Source organism: Acipenser ruthenus, chromosome 26 (genome assembly GCF_902713425.1).
Source record: "Acipenser ruthenus chromosome 26, fAciRut3.2 maternal haplotype, whole genome shotgun sequence".
In the NCBI taxonomy this organism is placed as follows: Eukaryota; Metazoa; Chordata; class Actinopteri; order Acipenseriformes; family Acipenseridae; genus Acipenser; species Acipenser ruthenus.
Genome location: NC_081214.1, coordinates 2,229,467 through 2,251,968, shown reverse-complemented (window position 1 = coordinate 2,251,968; position 22,502 = coordinate 2,229,467). Strand labels below are relative to the sequence as shown.

Below are 22,502 nucleotides of genomic sequence, written 5' to 3'. Positions count from 1 at the left end.
CATCACAATCTGAATGGTGCTCTCAGCCCTTCCGAGTCACGTTGCCCCTAATGACATCCCCACTGCACAATGTTCCTTGACTCGTTGACCACCTTTTTTGGTCAGTCCACTCGCTTGGTACTAAAAACAATGCTTGAGCCGTTATCTCTTCACAGCGGCAGAAAAAATGACCTGGAAGGCAGCTGTAAAACCAGCTATGAGGCAGGCAGCAGCAGTGAAACAGGGAGAAGAACATGGCTTGGGTTGGTTTGTCATAGCATCAATTGGGGTGTGATTGAGCTGAAAGTTATAACAAAAAAAAAAGCTGTCAAAAGATCCCGTCATTGGCCGTGAAGTGGCTGCAGTTCCTGTGGATTTACAGTTCCCACGGAAACAAGAGGAGCTCACCTACAGTCAGGAGCTTACATTTGCAAGATGCGTTTGATCTGTAAGGCGAGAGTGGCTCAGTGATGTAACGAGATTATTCACCTTGGAGGCAGCGTCTCAGGGGTTAACAGCGCGGTTTTATTCCATTTCCTCTTCTGAATATATTTCAGTGGAACCGATTTAGGTCTGACATTAAACCTGTGCTGGAGGTTATGAGGAAATTATTTCCAACTGTCTGAAAAAAAATCCAATATTCTTCTGTGCGGCCCGGTAAAAGAACATGTTAAACAGGCAGCTATTTTCATTTAGATTTCTCTGTCGCTCCCAGTCTGAATTTAAGTGGAAACGATTTAGGATCCGATCAAAATGCAAGTGACTGACAGCGCTGGGGACCGAAGACCGAAAAGTCGGTCTGTCTGAAATGAATTCAGTGTCTGGGAAAGAGAACAGCGTCTGTCTGTAACGAATTCAGCGGCTGAGAAAGGTGAAGGACGGATAATGGGCAGCAGTGTGGAGTAGTGGTTAGGGCTCTGGACCGGAGGGTTGTGGGTTCAATCCCAGGTGGGGGACATTGTTGCTGTACCCTTGAGCAAGGTACTTTACCTAGATTGCTCCAGTAAAAACCCAACTGTATAAATGGCTAATTGTATGGAAAAATAATGTGATATCTTGTAACAATTGTAAGTTGCCCTGGATAAGGGTGTCTGCTAAGAAATAAATAATAATAATAATGCCGGAGACTAGGGATTTAGGCCCGTGTGAAAACTGTCTGGCTACATTTTGAAAAGCACACTTCGAGGACAGTGTGTAAAAATGTCATTTACACCTCGAGCTGCAATTAAAGTGTGTTTCTGATGATAAGTGCCCCTTGAATTATTGATTTCTGGTTTCTCTTTTATTGCAATATCACTTTTAATTATTTTTTTTCCCATCGTTCTATTATTCATAATGATAATGGTAAATGATAAAAAGCCCGCCTGACACCAGCAGAACTCGGTTCACTTGTATCAGGATTGAAACCCGAAGAAGACATGAGCATCACTTCCACGCACGTGCGTCTCTTCGTTTCAGACACATGGCGGGCATCGTGGTGTGAAGTCTGATGAGAGATGCTGTCTGCTCAGCGCACAATCCATAGCCTTCTTTGAGAGACGTGTGGGTCATTAACCTTGCCTTCAGTCCAGCAGAGATCTCTTCACACAACACCCTTCATGTCAAAGCAGTGTTATTAATAGCAACGATACCAGCGCCTGCTCTGCTGTCTAGACTCGGAGTGCACCTGAATCCGCCCGGATGGATGTGATTGAGCAGGGTTTATTTGTGACCTGTCAATAGACTGACGCGTCTCTTGATGGGTCTCCTGTGCATGCGCGTCATTACAGTGTCCGTGGCAGGAGCGGCTGTCAGTACTGTCAGTGGGCTTTTCTCGATACACATGTACGCATCGATACACAGTCATCATTGCTGAGAGGACTGTAAGTAATCAGGCAGATAGCTGAGATTGATAGATACAGTGTCAGGAAAAAAGTAGGTAGGACACCAAATATCTCCTGGTGCATTGCCACTAGCATTGAAGGACCTGTCCTGTGCACTGCTACACACTATAATGCCCCTTATGAAGTCGCAGAATCCCTCCTGCTTTTCTGTGATTGTTGCTGAATAGTTGCACACAGCTCCCACACAGCTTATGAAGGTCTAGAGCAGGGGTCTCCAACGCTGGTCCTGGAGAGTCCCAATCCTGCAGATTTTCTAGGTGTCTTTTCATCATCAATGGCTAAAGATCTGGAACACCTGTTATTCTTGCCGTCAGACAGAAATCCGACTGACAGACAGACAGAGACACAATTCAGATGACACACAGATGTACAGAGGACTGGAGAAACTCAGGCAGACAGATGGACAGTTGAGCAGAATCACAACCACCCTGCAAAAGTGCTCTGAGCGCAGTGAGGCAGAAGGAAGACTGGCGTTCTTAATCAACATTTCAGTAGAAAGGCAGTAAATATTTAATCTGATGTCGAGGCCGGGTAGGCCTCGCCAGTTCAGCACTACCAGTTTACTCTGCCTCAAACAATTTACATCTCTGTCTCTCTCCCCCCCCTCTCTCTCTCTCTCTGTTTTTTGTTCTACTTAAAGACCACACACATACTTTTCCCAACGTGACCAAAATAAGTTTCCCTGAAGTAGAAACTCACAACCGTCCCGGCAATAAACAAATATGATCTTTAAAACTGTATCAGACTTTTGGGTCAAATTGGATTGTACTTGTTGGAGGTGATTGAATCTCAGTGATGTTCAGATTAAATGAGATACAGCAGCGAGGACATTGTTAGGATGCTGTGTGTGTGTGTGTGTGTCAGGTGTAGACAGTGGAGCAGGCCAGGGTAACAGTTAGGGGAAGTGGAACCGTCTAGAAGAGTTTGAATATCTTCATTCATTCCGTCAAAACCGATGTTAAAGCTTCATGAATCGGGCTTGCTTGCCCTCCCAACGTCCCTCAGAAATGCCAGCGGCTCTCGTCGTCTCTCAAGCTCGTTTTGCTTTGCTATGCCGTCCGAGTGTGCAGCCAGCGGGTGCACATGCCAGAACGCACGCACACACAATAGCCCAGCAAGAAGACGCTAATGATGATAAATCTGCAGCTGGTGTCGGTGTGCAGTTCTGCTCAGCTGTGCTGCTGTCACCGGGGAGGGGAGAGGTGTGCTAAACTAATTCAGGCGCATGTATCAGCCGACTGCCTCAGTGTCAGAGCAGCTCCTGCAGCGCTAGCCAGTTGAAATGTAATCTGAAGCGCTGGGCAGGAGCACTCAGCCCGTGGAGGAGCGGATAGATTCCGCTGAACTTGAGCAGGGTCGTCATGGAGATGTAACCTGGGGATGGGGTGAGGGATCGGAGTAACGGAGAGGCAGGGGAGAGGAATGAGGGTACAGTAGCTTGTCCCAGGCTGTGGCATCCAAGCAGTGTCCACTATGATGGATTGGTGTAATAAAAATAACAGCTACAATAGCAAAGTGGAGAGAAGGGCTATTCTTTATAGTGGCGTGCGCATCATTTGCTCTGTTGGTTTTACAGCACTTGTGGTAATGTGAATCTAACAAAGAAATTCCCATTGGGATGCCATTATAACCCCAGTGTACTACCCTGAAAAAAAAACAAAAAACCGAGCTTGCTAGCATTAGCACACCATAGCATAGATTTTGAACACATATTGCACAGACCAGCTCTGATAAACTACCTGCTATACCAGCCATATGCATTGTGTGTTAACACAACTGAGGTACAATTGGTTTGTCAAAATATGACAGCCCCTTTGCATTACAATTGTAGTGCTATTCTCTGCATTGCCAGCATTTTAAAGAGATTTCTGTTTGGGGATGTTTTGCAATCAGTGTTTTCAGTTTATCTAAAAGGTGTTTTCACCTCTGTAGAGCTGATGATGTATTTTCAACAACAGCTTAGCAACCTTCTTGCATGTTAAATATGTACTTTATACATAAATATGAAACACTGCATTTAGAGCAGGTAGTAAACAGTTTAGTTTTAGTTTTACTAAAGATGTGCCTCCCTATGCTCCCACTAGATGGCAGTGTAAAGCCATACGCGTTACTGGCCCTCATTACCTGGCAAATGATATGCCTCCTCCTTATGCCTCCTAGTGAGAATCAGAGAAAGTACCATGTTAAAATGTGTACAATTATATTGAACAATGAAATTTATGCAAATCATCAATCAAGAAAAAATATTTTTGTGACATACGCTTGCCTCCGAGTTTTCAGACGGGATTGTTAAGCCGAGAAGGCGAGGGTTAAGTTTGGCTGCAACGTGGTGTAAGCAGCACAGCGGCAGCTCCAGCTCTAATTCCATCAAAAACCCTGAGCAGACATCACTGAGAAAGAAAGAGGGTCACTCCTGCGTCCCTGCCTGCCTGCCTGCCTGCATCCCTGCCTGCCTGCGTCCCTGCCTGCCTGCCTGCTTGCCTCCCTGCCTGCCTGCCTGCTAGCGTACCTGCATCCCTGCCTGCCTGCCTGCCTGCCTCCCTGCCTGCCTGCCTGCTTTAGAGGGTTAATCTTCTCTGCACATGATGTTTTAAATAATATACAAGCCTTCAAAATGAAACGCAAAAACATATAAAAGATTTAGCAGCTCTGCCTGCACGTCACTGCTGAGCAACAGCGGCAGGGCTCGCAATGGAGTGTCAGCTGCCTGATATACAACAAGCACAAGAGAGGCAGTGTGGTGTGAGCTGAGGGCTGGGAGGGAGGGAGGGAGGGAGGCAGTGTGGCTGAGTGGTGAGAGCTGAGGGGCTGGCTGGGAGGGAGGGAGGGAGGCAGTGTGGCTGAGTGGTTAGATGTGAGGGTTGGGAGGGAGGGAGGGAGGGAGGCAGTGTGGCTGAGTGGTGAGAGCTGAGGGGTTGGGAGGGAGGGAGGGAGGGAGGCAGTATGGCTGAGTGGTGAGAGCTGAGGGGCTGGGAGGGAGGGAGGGAGGGAGGGAGGGAGGCAGTGTGGCTGAGTGGTGAGAGCTGAGGGGCTGGCTGGGAGGGAGGGAGGGAGGCAGTGTGGCTGAGTGGTTAGATGGGAGGGAGGGAGGGAGGGAGGCAGTGTGGCTGAGTGGTGAGAGCTGAGGGGCTGGGAGGGAGGGAGGGAGGGAGGCAGTGTGGCTGAGTGGTGAGAGCTGAGGGGCTGGCTGGGAGGGAGGGAGGGAGGCAGTGTGGCTGAGTGGTTAGATGTGAGGGTTGGGAGGGAGGGAGGGAGGGAGGCAGTGTGGCTGAGTGGTGAGAGCTGAGGGGCTGGGAGGGGGGAGGGAGGCAGTGTGGCTGAGTGGTGAGAGCTGAGGGGCTGGGAGGGAGGGAGGCAGTGTGGCTGAGTGGTGAGAGCTGAGGGGCTGGGAGGGAGGGAGGGAGGCAGTGTGGCTGAGTGGTTAGATGTGAGGGTTGGGAGGGAGAGTGGTGAGAGCTGAGAGGCTGGGAGGGAGGGAGGGAGAGAGGGAGGCAGTGTGGCTGAGTGGTGAGAGCTGAGGGGCTGGGAGGGAGGCAGTGTGGCTGAGTGGTGAGAGCTGAGGGGCTGGGAGGGAGGGAGGGAGGCAGTGTGGCTGAGTGGTTAGATGTGAGGGTTGGGAGGGAGGGAGGGAGGGAGGCAGTGTGGCTGAGTGGTGAGAGCTGAGGGGCTGGGAGGGAGGGAGGGAGGCAGTGTGGCTGAGTGGTGAGAGCTGAGGGGCTGGGAGGGAGGCAGTGTGGCTGAGTGGTGAGAGCTGAGGGGCTGGGAGGGAGGGAGGGAGGCAGTGTGGCTGAGTGGTTAGATGTGAGGGTTGGGAGGGAGAGTGGTGAGAGCTGAGAGGCTAGTAGAAAGGAATTCAATGTGGTATAGATACAATGAGGACCATGTATTTGTATTTGTTTACTTCCTCACTCCTTAATTAAGCGTGGTGTAACGGGTAAGCTGAAGGCACTTACCCATTACCAAGAAAACACACATGAAATTGAAAAGTCATAGAACAACACAGGGAAATAAAACACCCTGACCAATTCTCTAATCATCACACTCATGTAGGATCGTGGTTTGAAAAGCCAGGCAAATTACATTGTTTGCACTCCTTGCCTCTTAATTTGCGTCAGAGAATTTAATATCCCTTTCTCTGCTGAGTCTTTCCAGTGGTTGAGAATGAATGCTGCCTTTAATCTGATCATGCGGTGGTCATGCGTGTTAGGGAGGGAGGGAGGCAGGGAGGCAGGGAGGGAGGGAGGCAGGCAGGGATCCGTTCTCGTTATGCACCTCACAGTTGGCACCTTCTTCAGCCATGACCGCTGAGCTCCTCGGCGCGGGTTCGACTGCCTAACAAAGTCAGTTCGATCAGAGCAAGCTGGGGAGGCAGTGCTTTATCAACCCATAGAAACCTTTTCAGGATCTCCTTAAACCACAGCATTACCAGAAGTCTGTCCGGTACCCATGCCATTGGAATATGAAAACATTACCACTGCAGTGACATGTTAGCAGTGGCAGCCTCATCCCATTGCAGCTGCCTTTGTGAAATGCTCTCAATCAATTATCTGTGCACAGGAGAGTCAAAGTGTCAGAATTCTCCTGTGAGGGAAAGCAGAGTGCTCCACCAATTCACTGGAGCTGGGGATTTTGGAGGCAGTGATGAAAACAGCAAGTGGAGCACTCTGCATCTCTGCTGTGGAGTCCAGGGAAAGCACTCTAATATTTGTGTAACAGACAGATCCCCTTTGGGAAGCAGCTTGAGGAGGAGAGCTTTGCAGTCCGAGGGTGTACAGTGAGCTCTTTAAAGTGATTGTGAAAGGCAACAGCAGCATCAAAGCAGAGTGGACAGCTAGCCAGGGTCGCTGAGGCGTGTGTAAATCCACAGCAACACGGCTAGAACACACGGGAGCGCTACCGATCACACAGGAGCACGACCAAACACACAGCACCACTCAACCATTGGATTTATTTAATACCTGCTATTAAATACTTCTTACAGCCAATTACGAGTATGAGTGTCAGCATAGCCCCTAATGGGGTGGGGGAGGGTATTTTGGAGAGAATAGAAAAGGGGATTACAATAAATTTTAAAAAAGCATAGAATTACAAGCGTCTGGTCTTCTCGTGTGGGTTTGCTTTATAATAAAATTCTAATGAATTTGTTCTTTGAGTTGAGGCGGTCCCCCGTCACTGCTGTGTTTGTTACTGAGAGAAGCCCCTCTGCATCGTTAATGCATTTCCTCTGGCTTCATGCTGCATGGATTGCAGGCTCTCTCTCTCTCTCTCTCTCTCTCTCTCTCTCTCTCTCTCTCTCTCTCGCTCTACTGCCGTCTGCAAGCAGACACCTTCTCAAAGCGCTGACAGTGCGGAAAAAACCCTCGACCAGTACAAAACTGGAGCGTCGCGGACTTAACCCCGTCCAACCTGCTCTGACGCGTGTTCCTGTAGGCAAGGTAATAAGGGCCAGTTCCCTCAGAGAATCGGGAGTCTAGCGAAGGCTTTCCAATCCATTTCCAAGAAAACAATTAACAAGAAAGTAATCGGATCGCTGCTCTTCCTTTCCAAGGCTGTTCATGGTCCAGTCTGTTTGCGTGAGTTACCTATTCCCTGTAAACCGGTTCGCACTTTGAGATCGGTAAACGATGGCCTCTTGGCAGTTCCAAGAACTCCATTAGAAACCTGCAGAGCGAGAGCTTGGAGTGTCCGAGCTCCTGCCCTTTGGAACTCACTTCCACACTGGATCCGGAATGCTGAGTCCGTCAGGGTTTTTAAATCTAAGCTCGAAACACATCTCTTTGATTTGGCCTTTCGCTAGCGAGCAGTTTGGAGCTCTCTCGGCTCGCTGTGTATTTCTGTAAAGCGCCCTGGGATGCTTGCACATGAAGGACGCTATATAAATGGGTACAGTATGGTATGGGATAGTTTAATTATGTATAACTACAGCATGCTGCTGGGGACTGAGTACATAACTATAGATCTAAAAGTCCAGACCAAAAGGAGTGAGGGTGACCTACAGCACCAGAAGAGACCTGGTCCCAGGAAGCCTCAGCTTTAACTTGTATTTCTGTCAAGAAATGGTTTGAGAGCTGAAGAAGTTAAAGATAAATTCTGTACCGAACAGCATGAATCACTGACAGTGATTGCAGTATGAATATTGCCTCTCTGGTTTCTTTTTTCCTAATGGGCGCCCCATGGCTGATGAGTGGAAGATCCGTGGCTGAAGTGAAAGACCTCAGTGCTTTCGTGTGTGGGTGAAGGCCCGATTCTCTCACCTGCCAGTCAATCAAACAGAGGAGAACACTTAGCAAGACTGCATCTCATTATCAGCTGCTTTGCTTTCATTATCACACAGAAGCAGGCAGACCCCGCTTGCAGTTCAACTCTCTCTTCTACAAATGTACAGTTATTCATGTTGGTCGAGCCTTTACTTGAACACATTACAATTCATAGCAATATAGAGCTCATATAAATATAGTTTAAATATGAAGATAGTTACATGGGTTATTCATGAATGTCAGTCTTAGTATGACGCCAGGTGCTTGAAAAAATTCTCTAATTTCCTATTTAAAGAATAGGAGATATTTTTTTTCTTTTTTCATGCATTCTATTTAATATAAATATATACATATATATTTATAATGTATTTATTGTACTGTCTTTGAAGCGTTTACTGTTTTTAATTACAGATTATTTACCGTTTCATTGATTTGCTATGTTTATGTTTGTTTTTTTTTAAAGCTAGACATTCTCTCTGAATGTCGTTCTTGCGTGTGTGATGTCGTTTAATGGAGCATCCTGATTGGTGGAAGACAGTTCTAAGGTCTCTATCGTATTGATGAGTGTCTGTTTGTATGCTTGCTTGTGTTTTACCTGTCTCTCATTACACTGTCACAGTGTTTCACCACGCTGTTTTCATCAGGGTAGATGGCAGTACACTTTTGTAAGGACAGTGGTTCATATACGTGGTCCTCATGTGGGCCTGTAAAAAGAAATAAGGGATTGAGGAACACACCAAGGCACCATAAGAAAACAAAAACTGCACACGCACCCCCTTTAAAAATGCACAGAGCACAGCATTAAAACCTATCCTCCATGGGATGTTATATAGATAATGGAAAGAGACACAGAGCTTATAACAATCTGTGGAAGTGTGCGTGTGTGTGCGTGCGTGTGTGTGTGTGTTCGCTTAGGGAGATGAATGTTCTGTAAGTATGAAATATTATGAACCTAATAATCCAAGTAGGTTTTTTATTTCTTTTTTGTTTTTTTCCTCCGTCCAGTTTTAAATCAAATTTATTCTCATCATTTTTTATTTCAAACTGCTTGTGGATTTAGTGCTGGTGACAGTGGAAGGAAATCGGCTCTGGCAGCCGTGCTCAAAACCCACCAGATCCTTTTCACCTTTTGAACCTGGGTGTACAGACGTTACAGGCAAGAGAAGCTACTGAATAAGACCTCAGGACAACTCGTACCTAAAACTGTTTATAATTCTACAGGCAAGACTGCTGACCTCCGTCAGCTTATGTGACAAAGAGAGGAAGGGATGCTGGGAGAGCGCTAGAATGTGAGAGAGAGAGAGAGAGAGAGAGAGAGAGAGAGAGAGAGAGAGAGAGAGAGAGAGAATATGAAGGTAGGGAGCGAGCAGGGATGGAGGCAGGATGTAATTACTGAGAAGCGGTATAACTCTGGCTCTCCTGAGTGACACCTGACACAGGGAGGTTAATGAACAGAACTAGAACGATTTCTCTGTCCTGTTGCGTCGTTGTGAAGGGAAGCGACTGCAGTTCTCGTTTCTGCTATTTGTCTGGTAAGAAGGCAGGTTAACAGCGAGCTGATGAGAAACAGGAAATAGATTCCTCGCTGTTTGAGCCATGATCCTCCAAGAGGGGAGGAGAAAAGACTTTTTTTAAGACAGAGAGAGGCGAGGGAGGAGGCAGCCGCAGATGGCCACCCCAATCCTGTTTACTGTAAATTCCTCATTATAAATGAGCATTATCCAAACCGTTAACCCTTTCATGCCTGGAGACCTCATAGGGGGACATACGGAAGACGCATGATTACCTCATATGAGGCTGCCATTTGTTTCCCCCACACAAAGCAATGGAAAGCATTTTCAATGAAAAATAGATTTGTTGTGTGTCCATGCATGAAATAACACTGTCACAGCAGCACTCTCACTGCCCCTTCAGGGGTGTTGTTTCCCAGACTCCATAATTTGCCTAAGAACCGACCGCCCCCTGTCCCCCAGATGCAATAACTCCTCATTTTAGCATCATTCCGATCCTAACCCCAGCCTCCGGTCCAGCTGACCCGTTGTTATGACTGAAGGCAGAGGTTTCCCCCGGGTCTTCGGAGGTGTCTGGATTACACAGGCTTATTGCGGTGTGCTCTAATCGAATTGCGTGCGTTTATAGTGCTACTGCCTTCAGGAGGGCTGCACTGTAATGACAGATGCTGCAATTAGACCAGAGAGCTGGTGTGGAGAACCACTGCAGGGCAGGGCTCCACAGATCATGTTACTGCAGCGCTTGCTAAGTGCTTTCAATCTCAGAGAAGCTGCAGCCACTTCACTCCTTCCACAATTACACACGCACGCCAGCACTGAGGGTCATTTGAATTGCATTCAACTTTTACCCACAAACACTGGTCAGCCCAGCAGAGCGTCTTCACACCAGTCTCAACCCATCTGAATCATTTCTAATCAACGCAGAGCGTGCAGCCTGACAGCTTGCCTCTTTAGGCTTAAGCACAAAGCAAAAGACTCAGTTTGAAAAATAATGCAAGGAACAAGCCCCAAGTTGATGAATGACCCTGGAGATGAGAACACAAATATACCAGAACAATCGCGATTACGTTTCAGAAGCAATACAGGAGGCTGTGTGGTCCAGTGGTTAAAGAAAAGGGCTTGTAACCAGGCGGTCCCCGGTTCAAATCCCACCTCAGCCACTGACTCATTGTGTGACCCTGAGCAAGTCACTTCACCTCCTTGTGCTCCGTCTTTCGGGTGAGACGTAGTTGTAAGTGACTCAGCAGCTGATGCATAGCTCACACACCCTAGTCTCTGTAAGTCGCCTTGGATAAAGAAGTCTGCTAAATAAACAAATAATGATACGCACCAACGTGCCGCACACTGAACAGTAACTAGGGAGAGCAGGGATGGAACGCATAGAAGTTTGAGGTTATAGAGTAATCTAAACTAAATCAGACACAGCTGAGCTTGTTACCTGTACACTGTGGCTAATCGCAGCTTTTTGTTGAGTCAGAGATGGGTCAAACTGCTATGCAATGGGAGTCTTGGAGTATTTCCAGGGGGCATTAGCTGACACTCAAGGTTCCTCCAGCCCAGCACTTCAAGTCTTCAAAGTGAAAGATCATGACCTTTCCATGTCATACAGTACGTGAGCCCCCCTGTGCTCTGCAGTGTACAGCACAGTGGGATGCTCTGGGAGTCCATTTACATGGAGTCTCTACACCAGTGTGGTCAATACACGCTGACAGGAGTCAACATGGAGCTGCGCTCCACTAATTTGCAGTGCGCTCCGTGACAGGCAGAGAGGAAAACAGGGGAAATAAAAAAGGGTTTATTTTGTTTTACCGTTTTTTTGTTCTGTAAAATAAGCAGCTGTTGTCAGGGAATTATTGATCGATGGACGCAGAGCGAGTAAATCAACTCCACTATGCCGTGCTGATGTGTTTCACTTATTGACATTTTAATGCTGTTGTAGATCACTTCTGGGAAAGAAGACCTTTTAGCAAAATACCCCAGTTCTACCGATTCCCAGATACATGCAATGAATGTAGCTCTCCCGCTGAGAGAGAGAGGGGGAGAGAGGGAGAGTGAGAGGGGGAGAGAGAGAGAGAGCGAGAGTGAGAGGGGGAGAGAGAGAGAGAGCGAGAGGGGGGGGGAGAGAGTTGCCCTTATAGAAACTCAGAGCAGGGCTGGTGTAGTCGCTCACTCCCATGGTTCATAGCAGAGAAAGGGAGTGGGTGCAAATTAATTTCCAGAACAGAACCGCAGTCCGGTGCAGCAGTCCCTGTCCGCCCTGCATTTCAACAGCTAGCTCAGTCTTGTGTGAGGAAGGGATTCCTGATCTATCTCCTTGCTATCTTTAGCTTCCTCTCTCTCGCTCTGTGAGTCCAGGGCTGAGCAAGCTCCCAAATGTGTTTCTTGCAAATGGATTTCTATAACAAGACAAGGCTTTGGTGTTCAAAAGCTCCTGGAGATGTGCAACGGTGCCGCAGCATTTAACCCTTAAGTGCCTTCCTCCTTTTGGGTCAACAGCGTCCCACCATCATAAGTAACATTATAGAACACAGAGGGGCAGATTCAGCCAATCGAAACACAGTTACCACTCTGTTCTATGACTTTAACCTGAGCTTGTTACCGATACACTGCGGTTAAACCTGGAATGGGTGAAATCGCTGTGCAATTTCATCCCTGATCTGGAGAGAGAGAGAGAGAGAGAGAGAGAGAGAGAGAGAGAGAGAGAGAGAGAGTCACTGCATGTTATCCCAGTCTAGCTCTGGAAAGCTGAGACTGACAGTGTTAAGATGGGTTTAGTCTAATGGCCTTTCCCAGCGATTAGCTGTGTTAAGGTGTAGTATAGTTAATGAATCGACATTACTGCTGGATCAATGGTGAGCTCTTAGGGCAAGAAAGGCTAAGTTAATGAAAAGGGATTACTCTCTTAGATCAATGAGCCGTCCCCCCCCCCCCCCCCCACTCCTTACTGTGACTCAGAAGATGAGTGCAAATCCAGCTTATTGAATCCCTACTGTACTGTGTGTTTGTGCATGCGTGCGTGTCTGTGTGTGACAGTGTGTGTGTGTTTGTGTGTGACAGTGTGTGTGTCAGTGTGCGTGCGTGCATGCATGCGTGTGTGTGTGCTTGCCATACTGAGCGCCTTCTCAGCACTCGTTCAATATTTCAATACAAAATGGAGCTTCTTGACATTGGGAGGCGAGAAATCCAGTTTTTAATATTGACGCAATTAAAAAAAAAAAAAAAAAAAAAAATAATAATAATAATAATAATAATAATAATAATAATAAACTGTAGACTATGCGAAAAGCACGGCATAGCACAGGACATGAAGTTAAAAAGTGTAGCTGAAGGAGCCCTTCACGTGCAGTGGTGTTGTGATGTAGTCCTGCTGTGTATAAACCTGTATCAAAGACCACCTGTGTGGATGGACAAGCTGTTTGCATTGACCACTCTGATGAATCTCTCTGCACTGTATATTACCCATGTTGGAGCACCTTGAGTTAAAAGCCCCTGTGCTCCACTCTGCAGCGGCTCTAAAAGGAATCTGTTATTCTGTGAATAAAGATCCGTGCTTGCCATTAAATCAATGTTATTCCTGTAGAATTAGAGCCAGATTCCTTACCTCGGGTCTGGGTCTGTTATGAATGCACTGATGTAGGATCGATGCAGGGAAGACCTGTTACATATTAAATAAGCCAGATCAGATGCTGTCTCTCCAGATGCATTCACTTACTGCTCCGGTTTCTCAAGGTGGAAAGATCAAGTCTCGCTAAATAGCACAATGGCACGATCGCGAACTCTAGATTTAAGTTTTGAATGACCAGCTTTATTTTAAGAGGCATTAGCTGCTGTGTATAAAGTGTAATTATATAGAAGGTTTCAGATGTCTCGGAAGAGGATTTCTGAGACGTCCTAACCCTCTCCAGACTGAAGGGGGCGCCACGCCTAGCTCTTTAAACATTCTCCTAATAAGGGCTGACACGAGCCATGTGGGGCTATTTATAATAAATTGTGTTTTTTTTTTTTAATTGAGAATGGTGAAAGGTTTATCCTCTCTTGTTCAGTAGCTGAAGGAAAGCGTGTGGAGTTCTAAATAAAATAAAAAAAATAAAATCAGTGCTGAATTGAGATGGCAGCGGGAGGCAACGCAAGGGGTTCTTTTGAAGTGGCAGGTGGGGAGAGAGAGAGAGAGACAGAGAGACAGAGAGGGCAACCATACAAAGGCATTCTCGAAACAGTGACGGCATTCATTTACAATTAACATCATGAGGCTATTCTTTCAGTAATAATAGGCAACCAGGGGTCGGCACACATTGTGCTGTAATTAAGGCAAATAAAAGCAACCGTGTCCCGCAGTCATGTTCAGTTTACATACTGTACGTGCAATTGCTGCGTTTCTGTGGCATGCTGCTTTCAAAGGTTTGCACTTATTATCAGAAAAGCAGAGCCTGGCAGTAAAGAACTGTTTCTACAAGGGTGTTTTTTTTTTTCTTTTCATTGTGAAATTTCTCAATCGTGATGTCATTTCCGATGGTCTCGATATCATAAAAATAGGTTGCATTGAAACATTGGGATCGTATTGGAGTGGCTGTGAAATAGCCCTTCCTGTCCTCCGACGAGGCACCAATCTGAATGAAACGAACCTTCATTTTGAGTTGTATTGCTAAGGGCCCCAGTAGCGATGGTTTGTTTGAGTTCCTGTTTGTTTTTGTACGCTGCCCTTAAACAGCTGAATCGAATTAGGCTTTCTCATTTGAACTGTGACAGGCTCTTGTTTTCTTGAACCAAGAGAAGGGGTTGCTGAAGATGCATTACATCGATTGCACTGTGTGCATAATCGATCAGGAGGTGGCTGCACTTACACTGTATCAAATTAACAATGTATTTGTACAGCATTAGTACTGGCAAGCCTCTCTCCGTTAGAGTCTTATCAGTTAAGAGTTGTCTATTTAAATCGACTGGCATGCATGTAGCAGCAATGTGAAGAGAACTGGTAAAAACTTTCCCATTCAAGTCATTAAAAACCAGGGAACCTTGGCAGGCTGTCGAGCTGGCAACAAACAGATCCGCAGGAAATGAGTGCTTTGGTTTTTGCAGGTTGGGTGATGTGCTAGATACTTTAGATGCACTGATAAAACACTGACACTGACGCACAGTTCTAACCTAGTTAACTCTTTCCTCTCTGCGAGAGACCAGTTACCCATACAGAGCTATTGAAACTGCATCAGCAAACCACAGCATTAGCACACAATGGATATAGATCCTGATAACGGTATTGATAAATGACGGTGATACTGCCGCCTCTATTGTTGTGCCACTGTAAATGGGAAAATATTCACACTGTGGTACTCTTCTGTCAATGGCAGCCTCATGCTATTGTGCCCTTTTGCTAGTATTGCCACTTAGTTAAACTATGACAAATTCGTAGTCCAAACAGCAATTCATTCATTACATCGCTACAAACAGAAAAAGCATTACGCAATAATAATTATGATTCATTGAGTTTTACTCAAGCGTGTTAACCTGTATGTTTTCCATGTGTAAAGTTTGGTTAGCGTTGCAATGGCTGAGCTGTGAAAACGCCTCTTCGGAAATCCTGGGCTGGGGAACATCAGTCATTCAGCACAGGGAAGGGTTCAATAATAAATATGCAATAGAGATGGTTAACTGGAACTCAATTAGATTCACGCTGCCTGCAAACACCAGGAGCTGGTGCAGAGCGAGATTCAATGAACAGACATGCCGTTGGGATCGACACTGTGATAAAGTAATATTAAACAGATTGCAATGCGCACACAGACAGCAGGATTAAAACACACGCAGCATGCAAGATGCTCATGCAAGCCCGGGACTACGACAGGGTGCTTTCAAGCAGCTGTGCATGCCAATCTCTCAATCTCAGATCTCTGATAAAGTTATACGAAATGTTTCGGAGCAGATAGCATGATCAAAACACGCTATCTGCTCCGAAACATTTCGTATAAAGGGGGGGGACAATGGCACTAGCTGTAGTCCGGCACAGTGCAGGCCAGACTCAGAGTCAACTCCAATTATAACTGTGCAATTCCTAATGAAATGCAATTACAATGTAACTGCTGCAGCTTAATTGTAACTGTAATTTTAATGGAACAAAATAGCACTGGAATTGGAATTTCAGCAAACAATTCTGCTGTCATTATAATTCGAATTGAGCCCAGGTCTGGTGCAGCCAGGCAGACACCAGGACAGCCTCCCCTCACAGCTCTGCACTTTGAGCCACCCCTGTCTGTCTGTCTGCCATTCATCCAGGGCCTCTCTGAAGCAGAGACTGATCATTGTTCCGGATGCTGCAGAATTGGGACATGGATTGTGGTCGCGGGGGAGCGAATAGAAATCATGAAACAATTTCTCTGAGCCTGATACAAACCCAAATCTCCAGAGGTGAAAGCAATGAGAAGCAAACCCCAGATACATTACCAGTCATCCGATACCATTGTTAAAATACATGCAGTACGCATGCTAATGCCAGGGCTTGCTAATGTGTGACCCATCACACTGACAGAACTGCTTGAAGCCAGTATGCATGCAATGCAAACACGATCCTGAGTCAGTATGAAACACAGAGACTCTGCTCCACACTGACCATCGGCTGAAGGGCCACTCTGGGCTGCCAGGTTTGCAACTCATTCTGTTTAATTGTTCTGGCTAACCATTCCCTTGTATACCGTCCTTTTAGGCATATAATGTGCAGTTAGTATGCAACGCACATTACTGAGCAGAATTCCAATGCTTGTATTACACGCACCTCGTGTACGCTGTCAATGCACGGCACACCTTGTATGACAGGAAAAAATCATGCAGAGGCTCTTTTCGTTTGCAAGCGGGCGCACGATACCCTCTGAATCCGCATGCCAGCAAGCGCAGAGCTGGGGAGGCTGGGACTGCTGTGGCGCTGCTGGGTTATTTAGGAAAGAAACCCATGGAGAGGCTGCTGTCTGTAACACTGTCTGTTGGGTCTGCAGTGGCTTTAACTATGGGGATTTGCATGACAGCTGCCTGCTGGAAGTGTGGTGCAGAGAGGACAGGAGCAGTTTCAGGGTTGCAGGAGACCCCTGTTAACATTACAGCTTGAGCTGAATCCTGATAACAGAGAGCTTGGGCTTTTCAAAACAAAAACAAAAAAAAAAAACACATTTACATAGATATTTTTCAATAGCGTTCTCTCCGCCAACGTGAAACCAGAGATTAAAATTCAGAGTTGAGATTCCAACAGTTGGTTAGTTAAGTTCTTCAGATCACCCTTTTGAGACCTTGATTCTTTTTAAATAGCGTGCCGGATCACTGTTTTTGTAGCGCTAGTGCATTATTTAAAAGGTGCTGCCCCACAGGCCAGACGTTCGTTCTTTATGCGGTTCAGAAGCGTTTTGCTGCTCTCCTGATCGTTGTCTACTTTAACTTCTCATTTCTAATACATTTTAGTTCAATTTGAAAAGCCCCTGCAGCTTCAGCGCTACAGAGCGGCCCTCACTTCCGATGTCGTTCCGTCCCTCTATAGCCACTGTCTCACTCGCCCATCACCCACGCTCCCCCCCCCCCCTCTCTCTCTCTCTCTCTGTGCAGGGTGCGGTCTGGAGTTTTTCCTCATGCTGTGCACCAGTCTGGAGCTGCCTCTGTCCTGGTCCTGCCCGCGGCACTGCGTCTGCTACTCCTCCCCGACCACGGTGAGCTGCCAGGCCCACAACTTCCTGATGGTGCCCGAGGGCATCCCTCCGCACAGCGAGCGCATATTCCTGCAGAACAACCGCATCACCATGCTGCTGCGTGGCCACTTCAGCCCCCACACCGTCACCCTGTGGCTCTACTCCAACAACATCACCTTCATCGACCCCGACACCTTCCAGGGCTTCACCCAGCTGGAGGAGCTCGACCTGGGGGACAACCGCTACCTGAGGGCCCTGGCTGCGGAGACCTTCAGCGGCCTGCCCAAGCTCCACGCGTTGCACCTGTATCGCTGCGGCCTCACCTCCCTGCCCAGCGGGGTCTTCCAGGGGCTGCGCAGCCTCCAGTATCTCTACCTGCAGGTATGGTGTGTGCGCCACAGGGGCCTGCCAGGCGCTGGCTCCAGAGTTGGTTGATTCCTGTTTTTCATTTTCCAGTTTCCATTCCCTTTTTATAAATTCCAACACATCACTGGTCAGAATTGCAGTTAGCAGTATTCTGTTAAAACGAGCAACAAATTACTTAAAATTGAAGGCACTCCTGTTAGCCAATTAAATTTAAATGAAAGCAGTCGCACAGGCACAATAATGATCGCGTCTTTCCTTTTTCACGGATTCAGTGTATAAAACCATTAAAGAATGTTTCTGTTAATAAAATGACCCATTCTAGACTGCTGTTGAAGAAGCCAGCAGACTGTCTGGTGAACCTCAGACTGTACTCTATTCAACTCCGTGCCGACCCCAACACCCCCTGCCTGCCTGCCTCCCATTCAGCCCCGAGCCTCTCTCGAGCACAGCCTGACAATTCAAATGGAATTTATCCCTGATTGAGTTTAGATTAAAACTCTAGGGAATGTAAAATGAATGCAGTGCTCCCTCATTATAACAATACAGAAGCTGTAGTGTAGAGAGCGTGTGTGTGTTTCGCCTTGCAATGAGAATGCGGGTGAAATTACTCAATGCGGAGGGGGGGTGGGGGGGGTGCCACAGCCATGCCGCTGTATAACCTTCTAATAAGCTGTGTTATAATGAGGGATCCTCTGCAGCACAGTACAGAAATACTAAAGACTAGGCGCCTCCGTCCCTTATCAGTGCCTTCGTGCAGAAACGTTTGTCCGAGGGATAGGCAACCTTATTCAAAACAGAAATAAGCCCTGCTGACAGGCAGAGAGGGAAGTGCTGTATTAAGACATCGACCTTGTCACACCCCATGCTGCTACAATCCATGACCCACAAGGATGGTTGCATGCGATGGGCTGGCAGCTGCATTGGCGAAGCACTTTCAGGTTTGCAGTGCCTTCATTCTTTAATTGATCTTCAGCAGAATGGTGGAGCCAAGTTTGCTTACCCCAGACCTAAGGTTTGATCAGGTTGCTTTTTCGTGTCTTATGATTGAGTGTTCAAAGCTGTGGATGAATCCACCTGTGGCTGTAGCATCTTAACCTGATTCGTGTTCTCTTCGGCTCGCAGGACAACCGGATCGAGTTCCTCCAGGACAACTTGTTTGCTGACCTGATGAACCTGAGCCAGCTCTTCCTGCACGGCAACCAGCTGTGGAGCCTGCACCAGAACACGTTCCACGGGCTCTCCAGTCTGGACCGGCTCCTGCTGCACGAGAACCAGCTGCAGTGGGTGCACCGAGGGGCCTTCCACGACCTGAAGAAGCTCACCACCCTCTACCTGTTCAACAACAGCCTGGCCGAGCTGTCTGGGGAGTGCCTGGCCCAGCTGCCCTCCCTGGAGTACCTGCGGCTCAACGGCAACCCCTGGGAGTGCGACTGCAAGACCCGCTCGCTGTGGGACTGGCTCCAGCGCTTCAGGGGATCCAGCTCCAGCGCTCTCTGTGAGTCTCCCCCAGACCTCAGGGGCAGGGACCTCAAGCGCCTGACCAAGGAGGACTTCCCCAGCTGCTCCGGCTCCGAGTCCCTCCACCAGATCAAGACATGGACCACAGCGGACAAGGTCTCTTTCAAGAAGGACCACCATGGCCGTCATCACCACCCCAGCACCCGCCAGCACCCGCCCCCGCCACCGCCCTCAGACGGCTCGGAAGCCCCATCTTCCTCCAACAAGAGCCCCCCTCCCTCATCCACCGACGAGGGCCACAAGCCCCATGGGGCCCGCAACTGCAGCCGTCAGCGTTATCGGGGGCCCAAGAAGATCCTGAAAGAGGTGCACACCCTGGAGGAGATGGCGGACAAGGAGCCCCAGGAATACCCCGGGGATGGGAAATTCGGGCACCCCCGGAAGAAACCCAAATGCACACGCCCTCCCCCTCTGCGCCCCCCCAGCGGGGTCCAGCAAGCCAACGGGAGCAGCGCAGCCTCGGGGCAGCAGCACCCCACAGCCTGTTTAATGAATCTCATAGCCTCTGCCCTGCTGGCTGCTGTGATACGCTGAACCGTTCTGCCAAGACCCGCCCTCCCAACGAAGCCACGCCCCTACACTACGCTCGTGTGTGTGTGTGTGTGTGTGTGTGTGTGAGTGAATGTGGGGGTTTGGTTTTGTTTTAAATATAAAACAGGACACAAAAAAACTTGACAAAACAACCTCAATGGGAATAGACTGTATGTGCAAGCACTGCCACTGATTTGATTTAATTTTTTTCCTAGCAGAAAGGGCCAAACTTTGGAATATATTGAATAAAACAAAACTATGAACACCTGGAGTGATAAAATACAGAACTGAATGAAATCGAGAAAGTTTAGACATCTTAGTTGTGACTCGTGGTGGGAGTCAAGGGAGCAGAAAGAAGACTTTTTAGGTTTAAAAAAAAAATAATAACAATTCTGCCGAACCTCTATTAAGTAGGGGGGCAAGAGATCCCCCAAACACACACAACCCTCATCATGGAGCACATTATTAATAATCAATACATTGAGTAATCAATCAATAGATTGACAAATGATAATGAAATTAAAAAAAATTAGAAATAAAGTATTTACAAAAGTATCAATGATTATTGCGTTATGCTACATTCCCCATAATTCTCTTTTTACATTATGCTACATTATATTCACCATAATTCTTGTATTTTTGTTTTATGTACTTAACTGATATCATGAGTTCGTAATGATCAGAGTTAAAAGTAACAAAATGAACTAAACCTATTGGTAAGTCATCAGAAAGACTTCTATGCCTCTAGTTTGTCTTTCTACACAGTTTCCCTTAAGAAAGGCATGTTTACCATACTGGAAAATGATTCAGCTTATTATTTCCATTTCTGTTTTCATGTTCCTTAAGTTTCAAACACACAGCGAGCTCGGGGGGGTTTGCAAGCGCATACAAGTGAAATATCCAGGAGGTTGTCAGAACAAACTTTACTTTCCCCGTCTTCAAGGAGTAAACGTCAGTGTTGGACCCGATATTCTTTGGGATCAATAATACTACAGAATCCTCCCTTCGTCCCTCAAGGACACGAGGAGAGATAGAGTTCAAATACAGACCAAGAGCTGGCCTAAAACCAGTCTAGAATGTCCTATAACATGGGCCATTGGCGTTCTAGAATGACCTAGATCTGGACTGGAATGCTCTAGAACTGGATAAAGAAGCTTGGAGCAAGACAGTGGCTTCTGGGGCACACCCAGATAGACATTCCAGTAAGCAGGCAGGCAGATCCGAACCAAAAGAGATGCTGTATGTATGCTGATCTATAACAGTAATAATAATGATAATTATATAAATAGAATAATACGAATTACAGGGTCTCTTTCCAATGTGGGGGGAGTGTTTTTGTAATGTCTTCTCACTATTCTTTAATATCAATGCACAGCCTCGCCCCCCCCCCCCCCCCCCATTACTGAACTGTACTGTATGTCATTAAAAAAAAAACATCAAACAAGCGAACTGTTTATAAATGATATTAAAAAGTATATCTTCTTATGCTAAGGATTGCTGCCTGTCTTTAATTTCCACAGAATCATTAGTGAAGACAAACAAGATCGCTAACTCTTTTATGTCAGGGTATTTTTCAGTTCACGGTTTTAGTTGGTTCGTCTGTCCTCCTTTGAATGATGTCACTGCTCTGAAGAACTGCAGCAGAGAGACAGAGAGACAGACAGGCAGAGAGACAGACAGACAGAGAGACAGACAGACAGAGAGACAGACAGACAGAGAGACAGACAGACAGAGAGATAGACAGACAGAGAGACAGACAGCGTCATCTTTAAATTCCCAGGCTGACACTGACACACTGATCCATGCTTTTGTAATCGCTAGGGATGACTATTTTAATTCCTTGTTTGCTGGTCTCCCTGCTGCCTCATTAAATACACTGCAGCTGATACAAAATGCTGCAGCAACAATACTTTCACACAGCAAGTGTACTTCCCCAGTTTTAAGGTCACTGGATTGGCTTCCTGTGAAGCAGCACGCTGATTTCAAAACACTGCTTCTCAAGTACAAGGCTATTCCTGGTTCTGACCCTGCCTGTCTGCATGACTTTACTATACTTTACTACACTTTACCACACTGCAATAAAGGTATCGGGGGACCAAAAATGAGGTTAAGCATCCCGCTTGCTAGGAAACATGTTTATAACTGCAACTCAGCCAGGGTTAGGAAGAATTGAATGCATCATTTTTATTGCATTGGGATCTGGAACGAAAAACAAATGCCTTTTCAAAAAAAGTATCCCCAGCATAAACCCAAAAGCCATTTAAAACAAATGTCATCTGTAAAAAAAAAAAAATACTCTGTTGCCATTGCTGACAGCATGGATACTCCTTTTGTTAACGTTGCCACACATTCAGCTCCGCAGCCTGACTGCTGCTGCAGTCAATTCAGACCGAAGCCGGCTGTGATGTGCGTGAATATGGATTTCATCTTAACGCTTATCCATGAGGGGAATCAAAAATAGAGCTTTAATAAGAAACAAATGGTTTTTTTGTGTTGAAATCAGCACTGGATTTGTTTTTAATACACTGTGTGACATTGACAAATAAGCTGACCAAATCCATTTCAACTCCCTGTAATAGTCTAGAAGAGGGGAAGCAGAAAGGTCATTTATGCCAAGTGCTGTATTTATTAATTTACCCACATATTAGCATAATAATACAGTTAATTTCATATTGGGTCCTGCGGCCCTTGTTTTTAATTAGAGCCCTCAGTGTGACAGGCATTTGAATTGACGTGCCAGCATAGTGACTGACAGAATGGCAGGGAGACGTGCACCGGCCTCTCTCTGCGTAGACTGGC

At 46.8% G+C, this 22,502-nt stretch overlaps 1 protein-coding gene across 1 annotated transcript in view; it reads left to right on the top strand.

The window, feature by feature from the left end:
• The window catches only part of LOC117430409 (reticulon-4 receptor-like 1), a 46,139-nt gene extending 23,980 nt beyond the window's left edge, over positions 1 to 22,159 (top strand). The window contains exons 2-3 of the mRNA XM_034050409.3: positions 17,209 to 17,669; positions 18,777 to 22,159. Coding sequence (XP_033906300.3) covers positions 17,209 to 17,669; positions 18,777 to 19,706 — 1,391 coding nt within the window. The 3' untranslated portion in view covers positions 19,707 to 22,159. The remainder of the gene's footprint in view (positions 1 to 17,208; positions 17,670 to 18,776) is intronic.
• Positions 22,160 to 22,502: the final 343 nt, after the last annotated feature.